Source organism: Nicotiana attenuata, unplaced genomic scaffold (assembly GCF_001879085.1).
Source record: "Nicotiana attenuata strain UT unplaced genomic scaffold, NIATTr2, whole genome shotgun sequence".
Classification (NCBI taxonomy): domain Eukaryota; kingdom Viridiplantae; phylum Streptophyta; class Magnoliopsida; order Solanales; family Solanaceae; genus Nicotiana; species Nicotiana attenuata.
Window position 1 is genome coordinate 396,883 of NW_017670385.1, and position 13,064 is coordinate 409,946.

General features: G+C 38.3%; 1 protein-coding gene across 1 annotated transcript; it reads left to right on the forward strand.

Annotated features, from left to right (window-relative positions):
* Positions 1–5,313: 5,313 nt before the first annotated feature.
* Positions 5,314–9,698, forward strand: LOC109238684. The gene is made up of 8 exons (XM_019405165.1): positions 5,314–5,542; positions 7,520–7,694; positions 8,024–8,090; positions 8,205–8,297; positions 8,376–8,477; positions 8,673–8,975; positions 9,063–9,147; positions 9,643–9,698. The coding sequence occupies exons 1-8, from the start codon at positions 5,314–5,316 to the stop codon at positions 9,696–9,698; spliced, it is 1,110 nt and encodes a 369-aa protein (XP_019260710.1).
* The last annotated feature ends 3,366 nt before the right edge of the window (positions 9,699–13,064 follow it).

The window sequence follows — 13,064 nt, forward strand, 5'->3', positions numbered from 1 at the left end:
ATCAGTATTTTCAGACAGTCATCCCTAGTTTTCAGCATTTCATTAGAGGCTTCATAGACTAGAGTAACAGCTAGACAGAGTCGCATGCTTTTCGTATTAAGCCATGTTGGCTACAAATATATTTCAGAAGTGTATTAGTATTTCCGCACTTTGATTTATATCATCTAGACTTTCAGTATATCAGCGTGTGTTAGTTTATTTTCCGCATTCAGTATGTTACGTTATCACATGTTGATTCAGCCAGCCAGTTGGTTCGCTCGGTCACATGTAGTCAGGCACCGAGTGCCATGTTACGTCCAGGCCCAAGTTCGGGACGTGACATATACGGACACGGTTCGTTCGACCGTTTGGCCCGATACATCATTTTCCTATTGGGACCCTGTTCAGCATGTCTTAGCTTCTCCGAGAAGGTGATCTTATGGGGGGATGCCCCCCAGTATTTGAGTTTGATTGCAAAAGAAGCCTTGAATACTTGTTGAGTTTTCCTTAGGTAGCATATAGGTGTTTCCTTGTTAAAAACCTTGCCGGTAAAAACCATTTTGGGATGAAAACCCGGTCGAAGGAAAAGAGTGCAACGCATGCTTTTGAAACCTAAGGCCTTCGAGTTGGTGAGTGCTTTGGCCATTTTTATTGAATCCCTGCACTCAGGTCAGCGTAAAATGTAATGTAATTGAAAGAGAAATGAGACGATCATACCTTAGTGCGGAATGTGCCGGCGATGTTTCGATCGTTTGTCATGAGGAGGCAGTACGGTCATTCGCTTCATTTGGTTCGGACTTAGCCGAGGGCGTAGCTTGCTATCGCTATTTTACTGTTTGATAATCCTTTGGCTCCTTCGAGGGTGGAGGTACCGGCGTCGGGGCCATATCGTGCACCGCGAACATTTCTCTCGCCGCATGCTGTTCCCCGTAGACGGTTTTAATCCCATCTTTTGTCGGGAATTTCATCATTTGATGGAGGGTGGATGGCACTACTCTCATGCAGTGTATCCACAGCCTTCCGAGCAAGGCGTTGTACCTCATGTCTCCCTCGATGACATGGAACTTGGCGTTTTGGGGTTTGCCGACCACGTTGACTGGGAGGGTGATTTCCCTTTTTGTTGTTTTTCTCGCCATGTTGAATCCGTTGAGGACTCGAAAGGCGGGTACGATTTGGTCAAGCAGTCCGAGCTGCTCTACCACCCTCGACCTGATAGTGTTGGCCGAGCTACCTGGATCCACAAGTACACGTTTAACTTGAAATATATTTACAAGGAAAGAGATTACCAGTGCTTCGTTGTGAGGCTAAGACAAGGTCTTGATGTCGTCATCGCTGAATGTGAGGGCATCCTCGGGTACGTAGCCCCGAGTTTGCTTTTCTCTAGTGATGGATATTTTTGTCCTTCTCATCAGGGGTTCCTGCGAGGCATCGATGCCTCCCAATATCATATGGATGACGTGTTGGGGCTCACTCATTTCGTTCTTCTTGGCCGTTTCTCTTTCCCTGAACTGATTTTTGGCCCGGTCGCTTAAGAATTCTCGGAGGTGACCTTTATTGAGTAGTTTGGCTACTTCTTCTCGGAGCTGGTAGCAATCCTCGGTCCTGTGGCCGTACGTGTTGTGGAATTCACACACTAAGTTATGATTCCTTTGTGAAGGATCTGATTGTACGAGCCTGGGCCACTTGGCATCTCTGATTTTACTGATGGCGAACACAATGTCTGATACATCAACGTTGAAGTTGTATTCTGACAAGCGAGGTGCCTCTGTTGGCCCCGTGTGCCTATCAAATCCGGCTCTGTTGACGAGTCCCTGAGGATTCTGTCCTCGGTCCATCCTTCAATCGTTGCGGGGTACGTTGCGCCTCGGGGCGTTCCTCGTGTCTTCGAAGTATGGTTGGTACCTTTCTTTGTTTGGTTTTGGCTCCTTTGGCAGAAGCCTGCTTGGATTTACCGAGCCCGAGGGGGCGCCTAGCTGGTCATCCTCGACCATGATTTTCGACTGGTATCGGTTATGGACATCTGACCAAGTCACGCCCGGGTACTCAACTAGGTTCTACTTCAGCTGTTTCGAAGCCATCGAGCTTCGTTCGTTCATACCTTGAGTGAAGGCCTGCACCACCCAGTCGTCGGAGACCGGTGGTAGTTCCATTCGTTCTATCTGAAAGCGAGATATGAACTCCTGCAGCATCTCATTATCCCTCTGCTTAATCTTGAAGACGTCGGATTTCCTCGTGGCCACCTTGATGGCCCCGGCATGCGCCTTTATGAAGGAATCTGCCAGCATGACAAATGAATCTATAGAGTTTGGGGCCAGGTTGTGGTACCACATCATTGCCCCTTTAGAAAGCATTTCCCCGAACTTCTTCATCAGGATGGACTCGATCTCGTCGTCCCTTAGGCCGTTGCCCTTTACTGCACAAGTATAGGCGATGACGTGCTCGTTAGGGTCCGACGTTCCATTATACTTTGGAAGGTCGGGCATTCTAAACTTCTTTGGAATGGGTTTCGGGGCTGCTTCCTATGGGAACGGCTTCTGCCGAACTTCTTTGAGTCCACACCTTTCAAGATCTGGGCGCTCCGGGGATTTGGTCGACCCTGGAGTTGTAAGTCTCGACCTTCTTATCGTTGGCTTCTATCATTTTCTCGCTCGATTTGATCCTTCTGGTGAGGTCCTCGAGCATCTTTACGATGGCGGGATCGGCTACCGACCCGTTATTGCTCGATCTCTCCGGTACCTGCTCGGCTGGGGGAGCCGTCCCTGGTGCTACTGTGCTAGGAGTTTTCTGGTGACCTTGCAGCTGAGCAATAGCCAGCTGTTGTGCCTGTAGCATTTCAAAAATAACGTGAAGGCTAACCTCCCGTTCTTCCCGAGCTGGGGTTTTCTGGGCTTCTTGTTTGTCGCCTTGGTGTATGCTCATGTTAGTGTGGGAGCTTATTTCGACGTGTTGAGCATCGCGCGAGACTTCGTCCACTGGAATTGGTCCGGGTGCATTCTCAAGGCTTTGTGGCAGCTCACCAACACCTAGAACAGCCACACCATTCTCTCCGTGGTTCTCAAGATTATTGTTTACTGAATCAGACATTCCGACCTGAAATCAAAGATTTTTGGACAAGAAAAAGCGTGAAAGATAACTTGCAATGTGTAATGAACCAGCAAGAAAATAATCACTATTATTTTTAGCCCCACGGTGGGCGCCAAACTGTTTACCGTGAAAATGATAATAACAATTAAATAAAAATACGTGATCTATTTTTATACCGGTTGTTAAGCGGTTGATGCTATGTGAGAGATTTAGGAACGAGATAAGAGTTAGAAATAAGGTGATAACCAAATCGATAGGCGAACAATCGGGGCCTCAAGCTTGTCGATTCTGGGGTCTCGAGGTCGATCCTGGAGCTCGACTGTGAGCTATCGAAGGCAGCTGAAGAGCGACTAACAGTTATAATAAAATCAACAAAGGCTCTTTATGGCCAATGATAAGCAATAAATGATGAACAATAATGAAGATAATAAATGGAAGCAATAATATCAAGAGAATGTGTTAGAGAGCAGAGAGAATGTTCTTGTGTATTTTGTATAGAGCAACAGAGGCAACAGATCCTCCACAAGTGACAAGGGTTCCCCTTTATATATAAGGGAGAACATAGTGCAAAAGCATTAATTACAAAGATATGGGGCAGGTATAGCCACCTACTGCCCAGATACGTTTTCAGACTAGTTCAATAGGCTTTGTCAGCTCTAGTCACGTGCCTTGGTAACTCCACCTTGAATCACCGAGACCGACGATTCACATTGTCCCGGGGCGGTCATTACTCATAACGTCCTGAAGTCGTACTGTCTCGAAATCGACCGTCGAGGATTCTCGGAGTCGAACACTGGAAGCCCTCGAGATGCCGTGATGCTCGTGAAATTGGGCCATCAATTTCTACCGTATACAATATGTATATTACTTATTTGATAACAAAATTGATATATGCGAGTTACATGTATAGGGAACATATTGCGGAAATCAAAAGAGCACATCGTAAGCATCGTTTGACACAACATCAACTTGATCGTGTGCATTTCGATACATTTCATGAGTGGTTCAAGGAGAAAGTAAGTAGTAGGACTATGTCATTATTTACGTTAAATTATTATCCTTGTTCAAATATCCACATTTATAGTTGTATCTTTTATTTGGTTAGGTAAAGGAGTTGGAAGCCACATCTAACATCTTAAAGGATGTTAAAGTCCTTGCACAAGGACCGAGTTACATGAAAAAGATTCAGTGTGTTCGATGTTAATAACGGGTATCGATTCCGAACAAAACAAAGTGAAGAGTTCAAGGTGACACAAAATAGTGGTGATATGGTCGTTTCAAAGACTGAAAGTTATGCAAGTACAAGTGGTAATGCTCCAAAATCTGCATATATCACATATGATGGCAGATTGAATGATATTGTGGAGTTAAACTACTATGAGAAATTTAAGGTCATCTTATTTAAGTGTGATTGGTTTGATGTAACCAAAGGTAGAGGAATTAAGGAAGATGACTTGGGTTTCACACTTGTGAATTTCACACACCTGACAGACTCTAGCGATCGAGAACATCATGAGCCCTTTATTTTTGCAGAACAAACTCAACAAGTAATATTTGTGCAAGATCCTCAAGATCATGAATGGTTTGTCCCTAGGTTAATTAAACCTCGAGACATTTTTAATATGGGAGAGAAAAATAGTGTGCAGTTTGAGTCATCAACGCAAAGTGATGCCACTGACTTGGCTCTTTTAGAAAATACTTGTGTTTTAGAAGATGAGTATAATGATTGGGTAAGAAGTGGTGTCGATGGGATAATAATTGATACGAACGTAGATTCTCAACCTTCTCCAAATGATGGTGAAGCTAATTGAGGGAGAAAATAACATAGAAAATGAATGTGATTCTAAATAAGATAGGTGGTACTTATAGAATATTTTTGTTGCAAGTGTTATGTAATAAATTCTAAGGGTGTTATTTTTTTTCTTCAGAAATTTGAATATTGGATGTTTGAGTGAATTTATTGTGCTTTCTTTTACTTATATTTTGCTTATTGTATCCATTTAAATGTGATATTATAAGGTGGTACTATCACTTGATAATTATTTTCCTAGTGCATCAATAACTCTTATCTCTAGGACAATATTTGTCGCAAGGCTTTGTTTGCGTTACTAGAGTTGACATTTTTCACATATTGAAATTTGGATGATGCTTCCTCTTGTTTTGCAAGTGGCCTGCTGATTTGTTGGAGTCAATCTAGTACTAATATAGCGTAATGCAACTGATAATTTTTTTTATTTTGGAGAAGGAACTATGCGAACTAGAGGTCGCAACCGACTGGTAATTGAACAAGACGACGATGAAGATGGGCGACCTTATATTGAGCATTTGATGGATGGTCAAAACCATTCTGCAACCCAGGCTTATATTGAGCAGTTGATGGATAATCAAAACTCTTCTGAAGACCAGGCACATGATGATCAATCTTATGATTCGAATTCTGCTGGTGGTACTGAAGTTCAACAAAATGATGATGAATCAGGTAACACTTTTCTCTGGAATCATTTTCAAATCTTAATTGTGTGAATACTCTGGTTAATCTAACTAGTTTACATAGTGTAATTAGCAACTATGATTTTCTGTAATTTCTATTGTGATATCGAACTAGTTATATATTGCAATTTGCAACAAAAATTAAATTATTGTTTGCTTGTATTTATTATGTCTTAAATACAAATCTGCTTTGCTTTATTGACCTGCTTCACATGGTTGTCTCTAAATGTGGCCTGTAATTGAAGTGTTTCAAATTGATATCCATTTAAAAAACCAACAAAAAATAATTCTTACGCCTTTTTGAACAATTAAGAGAGCAACTTGGAAAATAAACTATTTAGTAATTCATGTAAGTATTGTTCAAATAATAGAAAATCTGACAAGAAATTATAGCAGTAAAGCTTTTCTTTAAAGTATTGGTTTGCTTGTTCCGGTAAGCTTTCCTTTTCCCCATGCATACTTTGTATAGATTGCCTCAGTATTGTATAGAGAAGTAAAACTTCAATTTTGTAAAACTTCATACCTGTTTCCTCCCTATTGAAATGATAATCAGGAAGACATTAGAGGTGTACCTGTAGTTGATTTTAAGCTATTTAAGACTAGGTAGAAACTCCTCAGTTGTAGTGTCCTTCCAATTTTGTTTCTCATCTAAAAAGAATATCGATTTGCTAATGGGAAATCTGAAACTATTTTCTGGTGTATATGTTATCTTGTCTGTTCTTTTACTTTAATAATTGCTAGAAGATAATTGTCCAAATGATTTAAGATATGTAGCAGGATGTTTATTTAAAAGTAATAAAAGAATTGAATTATGCTCTCTCCACTATATTTGGTAAAAGAGGAGCAGTAAAGTTTGAACTATAGTATTATAAAACTTCAGTATTGTATAGAGCAGTTAAACTTCACTATTGCCTCAATATTATATAGATCAGTAAAACTTCATCATTGTAAAAATTCAAATGTGAAACAATAAACAAGGAACTGTTGCATAAGTTGAGTTCCCTTTTCCAGATATGAAGAACTGCTGCTTCATAACTGTGTGTAATTGCAGCTGCTGCATAAGTTGAGTTCCCTTTTCCAGATAGTGTTCCATGGCCACAGTATGCCCTCTCCCCCATTTTTATCAGCATGTCACGACGAATCTTGTCTGTTTCCCATATTTCCTCATCGCCTTATCAACCTATCAAGTTCTGTAGTCACTAGTCAGATCTTCAACCCCTTCTGTATTACTAAAGAACTGGACCAATCTTTCAACTCTTGCTTTGAAGATTGCTTCTAAAGTTGATGTTCTAAACACCCCAATTTCTGTAGTCAGCGACATAGTTGTGTTTATCCAATGCCAATCTATACAAATCCAGAAGGGTATTCTTCAGTAGGTCTACCAAGCTCCAAACCTAGGGGTTTACAACATTCATCTTTCACTCCATATTTTGCTCTAATGACGCACTTCCAGAGTTCATGTTTAAGAGACAGGATATAGGCGGGTATACTATCAAGTATACTATCATTACACACAATTATGAAGCATTAATATCAGATGTGAAAACAATAAAGAAAAAACAAACAAATAATGCATCAGGCTGAGAGCATTTTCTCTTCTTCATGTTGGCTAACACTTGCTTTATACAAGAAACTGTTGTCCAAATTAGCTTTAAGCCCCGATACAACTAACAAGTGATTGAAAGCTTGGAATTTGAGAACTAACCCAAAATAGAGTGTCTTTGAAGGTCATATGTACATTCACTATTTAATTGAAGATAAACACTTACCTGTTGGTATATAGTTAATGTTGAAACATATACGATTTTTGTTGTCCATTGTTTTGTCATTATACAGTTATTTAAAAGATTTAACAATATAAGTTTTTGCCATTTGATGACCTTTGAATCTTCTATTCTAGGTAATTTGGAGCCAAGAAAGGTTCGTGGGCCTACTATACTAAAAGATATTTGAAAACTTCCTCCAGGGAAGGTAGTTGATGTGCCGTTTAATAATCGTAACCAAGCTATTGGGGAAAAAGATCGAAAGATTGCTAGCTTTCGAGGAATTGTTGCGAGAACTCCAGAACTAACACCTTTACATGTAGATGATTGGAGAAATTTTGACAAGGAGGAAAAGAAGAAATTGGTGGATTTTGTGAGGTATGGAGTAGTTTATCATCATCATCATCATTATTATTATTTTTATTATTTTATTTATTTATTTATTATTATTATTATTATTATTATTATTATTATTATTATTATTATCATCATCATTATTATTATTATATGAACGAGTTCAATCTTTTATACATGATATTTTCTTCTAAATGTTGGCTTTATTTTTTTTAGAAGAAGTTCTCTATCCGAAGACGAGGAGAAGCTTATGTCCTAAAGTCACTAGGAAAGAAATGGAAAGATTACAAGTGTGAGTTAAAAGGTGAGTATATGCAAAAATATAAGACTAAAGACCTTTTGCTGAAAAATAGACCAAGTCGCATACTGAGGGATCAATGGAGTGGTCTTGTTTCTTATTGGCTTTCAGATAAAGCTAAGGTATTAACAAATCTTTAAAACACCTCTAGTTGATTATTTTCAGCGTTTTAATTTTAGTTATGTGCAATTTTTATGTATAATTCATAAGATATCATTTTAATATTTCAATGACAGAGGTGTACCCAAGCAAATAGAAATAATTGGGCCAATCAAAAGATGCCTCACACAGGAGGATCCAAAAGAATTGCTACCTTGATGGATGAACAGGTAAACTTGTTCAAACTACTAACTATAATATTTTAAATTTTTTTCCACGCATATCTTACATCAATTTTGTTGTGTTAGGCTGTAAATGGGATAGAGCCTACACGAGCACAAGTTTTCATATTAACTCATAAAAAACGTAAGGATGGTAGACCACTGGATGATGAATCTATCAAGGCAATCGTAAGATTTCTTTTTTTCTTTTAATTTCTTAGTTGGGAAATAGTTAGGAAAAAACATAAAAGCGAATAAATGAATTCCAAATTGGATTTATGTATTTTATGGACAGGAAATGATAATGAAAGGACGAACAATGGTGAGAGCTCTACTGACCAACCTCCTTGAGGTGTTGCTTGGGAAGGCAATGTGTATTCTCAGGTGTTCGGAAATGACAAAAGTGAGTATGTTCGTGGTTTAGGACTTGGTCCAACTCCTTCTTTTCTATGGGGTAGTAGATCTTCCTTAGGAAATATTGTTGGAGAGGATTCGTCCAATGAAGCTGTCCAAAGGTTAACACAAGAGATAACCGAGTTAAAGGATAAACACAATGAAGAAATGAATCTGATGAAACAAAATCAGGAGAAGATGCAATCAGAATTACTCGAAATGCGACAATTGATACGCAAATATGCTTCCAATGAATCTATGCCTCAAAATATCAATGGCACCTCAATTGAACAGGTAACTCGATTTTATAAGTTATGTACATTACTAATGAAGTTTTAATCCTATAAAAGTATTGTTATCTGGTGTGTTAATATTTATCAGGTCCCTGACGCCAATAGTGGCCATGAACGAGTACCACAAACATCAAGGATACCTAATGTTGCTGAAAATACTTCAATGTCTCACGGTACTACTCATCTTTATCCTTCGGCAAGCTACTATTTGAGTTTTCTATTGTTTGAATTTTCCTCCTTCCATTTTCATGTAAACTTGCAAGAGTTAGCACGAACACCAAAAGCTTGCAGGCATATTTTGGGAATCAAATTCTGGAGCAACTTCCAGGCATATTTTGCTTTTGGATTTTAACGCTTTTAACATCACCATCTGAAGCTTGACTTTGGCTTGAATCCCCAAAAGCAAACACAGAATTGTTGCTAGTTTTACTGCTAAAGATATCTGATTAAGGGAGACTTGAGAAAAGCATAGAATTGGATAGAAGGACACCGCATAAGCTGTTTAGTCATCTCCTTAAAAGTCTTCACTAGAAGTAGCCAATGTTTCTAGTATGATAAGTATATAAATAGTTGTCAAGAGTTCTCATAACTTGCCTTTGTATATAAAAAGAATACTCATACACCTAAAAAGTTGTTCTCTGCAGATGATTGTCTGTCACTTTGTGCAGAAGCTGACATGAAACTATATGATACATATGAAATCCTTATTTATGGAAGCTCATAGAATGTATCTGAAAAGTTTAGCTCACTTATCTGTAGTATGAAGGCTATTAGCATGCTACTGTTGAAGTTTGTCCTCTAGGTTCTGTTGGTTCAATATATGTAGGTTCTCAATCTCCAATTTCTGGTTTTCAGCAGTTTCTTCCATCTCCTGCAGAGTGGAGACAAATTCAATATTTGATTCTTGAGTTTTACTTAGCTGTAAAGACATACTGTCATTTGATTCTTTCTAAATCTGTAGCTCCCCTTTTAAAATCTTTTGGACACTGTCCATATCTCTTACTTGGAGCATTAAACTATCAGTTGCTTTTTCCTTTTCCATGGATTCTTGTAAAAAGGACCTCCAGGTGTTTGATTTCTTGCAGCAATCCATCACGTCCGGTGCCCAATGAACGATGCTCCATCTTAAGGTTTTCTATCTGCTGTTTCTGGTCAAAAAACTCCTTCCTTGACATTTCCAAGTCGATCTTTAAGCTTTGAGCATTTTGTTCCCACATCATGGCCTCTGCAATTAGTTCTTTACTGGTAATATCCTTGCCTTGTAAGGAGTTTCTAGAGGAAGCAGCAAGTTGCATTGATGCAGTGTTATCATGTGATAATAGTTTGTAATCATGTTATCTCTTCTCCCTTAATTCTATGTTTTTCTGTGGATCTAGAACATGCTTGCTTTATTTTCTCGTCATTTTACATGGTTGTGGGTAGCTAAAGGATTCATGTGAAACAAAGAGATGCTATGAAGAATGATTAGTATCACTGTGGAGAAAAGAAGGTCAAAATGCTTGTTTGGAGTATGTTGTGTTTGTGACAACAACTGAAATTATGGACGAAAACACTTAATTGTTTCACACGAGTCCTTCTACCATTACCGTGTTAATGTTGGGACTTGAATTTTCTTGTACTCAAGTCGTGCAAAATAAATCAAGCATGGCTTTAGGTAATTGCTGAAATTTTGTGTATGTCCATATTTATTTGCATTATCTTGCTAAGTCCAACCATGTATGGCATCCAATTGGTTCGACCTCTAGTGATTTGCTTCATTATCTGTTTTTGTTTGCTGTTTGATCTCTGGAACAGCCACTATATTATTAAAATATTTGTTTTCAGCATCAGTTAGGTGAGTCTAGTATAATATGTAGTAACCTATTCTTTTTATCAGCTTGTACTTTTCTGGACTCTGGCTTCCTACTTTCATGGTAAAAGGTGAATTATTGTGTGTAGCTGTATTAGGGGCTAAAGTTCTTAGACAATGACTTCTGACCTTTTTTGAAAAGGTGAAAATAGTATTTTATAAACATCTCTAAATACTCTTTTCCTTTTTTTCCCTAGTGTTCTTTGATCCATGCTCATATTACTTCAAGCACATATCAACTTACAGACACTTTCTTTGTCTAATCTATTTAGTACTATGAGCAGATTAAAGTGACATGCTTCACTATTATTATATTTCATCTATTGACATAGTTATTTTATAATTTTAGGTCATACAGTCTGATGTTCGATAATTTAACGGGTGGAAGATTTCAATATGACGAAGAGTTGCAGAGATTATTTGAAGATTGTTATTCGTTAAGATTAGCTATATAATGACATTAGTTATTTACTTCAAACAATATAAGTTATTTCTTAAGGTTTTGTGATATTAATATTTTGGATTAGTACTTCCTTTTGTTTGTTAAGATTTAACGAGATATACTATGGTTTTATGAATTAATATTAATATATTTTGTTATTTGCATTATTTTTTGGTCGAATGTAGTAGCTATTATTAATGGTGGCTAAACTTATCGTTATAGCTTGTGACTTTTAGTGCCAATTTAATAGGATTAAGACGTTTATACAGGGATATTGTAGCCATTATATTTCTATTAAAGATGATTCTTAGCGGCAATTTTTTGACTTTACTAGCCATTAAAATGGACGCTAAAGGGGCATACTAATATGTTTTTAGAAGAGATATTGTTGCCACTCTAATTGCCACAAAACAATTACCGCTAAAGGTATGGACTTTCAGCGACAAATATTTTGAATTTAGCGGCTATAAAAATGGATGTTAAAGGAGCATTATTAGTCGTTTTAGAATGGTTTAGCAGCCATAATAATTGCCGCAAACAATTGTCGTTAAAGCAAATGAGTTTTAGCGGCAATAAGTCATACCTTTTACTAGCTTTTGGCAGAAATGCCGCTAAAGGCTTTACCAACCCCGACTTCAGCGGCTAAACACCAATTGCCGGTAAATAATATAGCGGCTATTGTTATTGCCGCCAATTCTATTTTTTATTGCCACTAAAGCCCCTTTTGTTGTAGTGGACTTTTGTTTTTCTTCACCGGAGGCAATAGTTTTCTTCTCCAATGCTCTGCAATTGATCATATTGTGTCCTAATTTTCTGCAGTGTTTGCAGTATTTAGGAACAACCGCGTATTCCAGTTTTTGAGTATAGCCTTTTAGAGGAGATTCATCATATTCTTGCCCAACAAAAATAGAGTCAGGTAGTGGTTTTAGCAAATCAACCTCAACTCTAATTTTTGCCATACTCGGCCTAGTTCTCCCAAATGTAGCTGCATCTAAGGCCAGAGGTGTACCAATAGACTTAAGATTTATTTGATGTAATGACAATCATGCATGTGAAAAGAAAGACCCGGTAGCAGGACCCATGCCGGAGCGATAGGGAGGTACTCCTCCGGTTTGAAATCCGGTGACCATTTTTGAAGCCATATTTGCATACCCTCTATTTCAATAACCTTCTTAAACCACACAGTTTTGAAGTCGTCTTCATTGTAAAATCGATAAAAACATTGTAGTTGTCGTAGGCACCAATTTTAGCAGCACCCTTCAAAGTAAGCAATTCTTTGAATCTAGACCTAAGTCTATCGATTTGGGGACGGGGTTTAAGAAATCGGCCCACAATAGTGTACTTACAGGATTCTGCCATAATGCCATAGTAATCTTTGGCCTTGAATATCACAGCTGGTATCTCGTTGTGCGTTGTTTGTCTAGCAATGACTTTTTCTTTGTCCGGTCGGGTAGGGTTCGATGTTGAAGATGAAGGAGCAGTGACCCTTGTAGCATAAGACTGTTTTTCTTCAATTGTTTCATTGTTAAGCTTCGTGGCTGTTGGTGGGGTATTTCCCCCATGTTTACTCACTGGAAGAGGACCTTCCGGCAGCTCCATCAGGTGGAGCGTGAGGAAAATGTGCTTCTGAGGAAGTTTACGTTACTAGCCGTTGGAGAGAGAAGAGAGAGAAAATATTTGGCCTTTTTACTTATAAGGAGTTAGGATACTCTTAATGGTGTGAGACCTTTTAAGGAAAAATTGTAAGGGTTTGGCCCATAATATCACATCATGTTAACAATATATATCTTTGTGCCGTT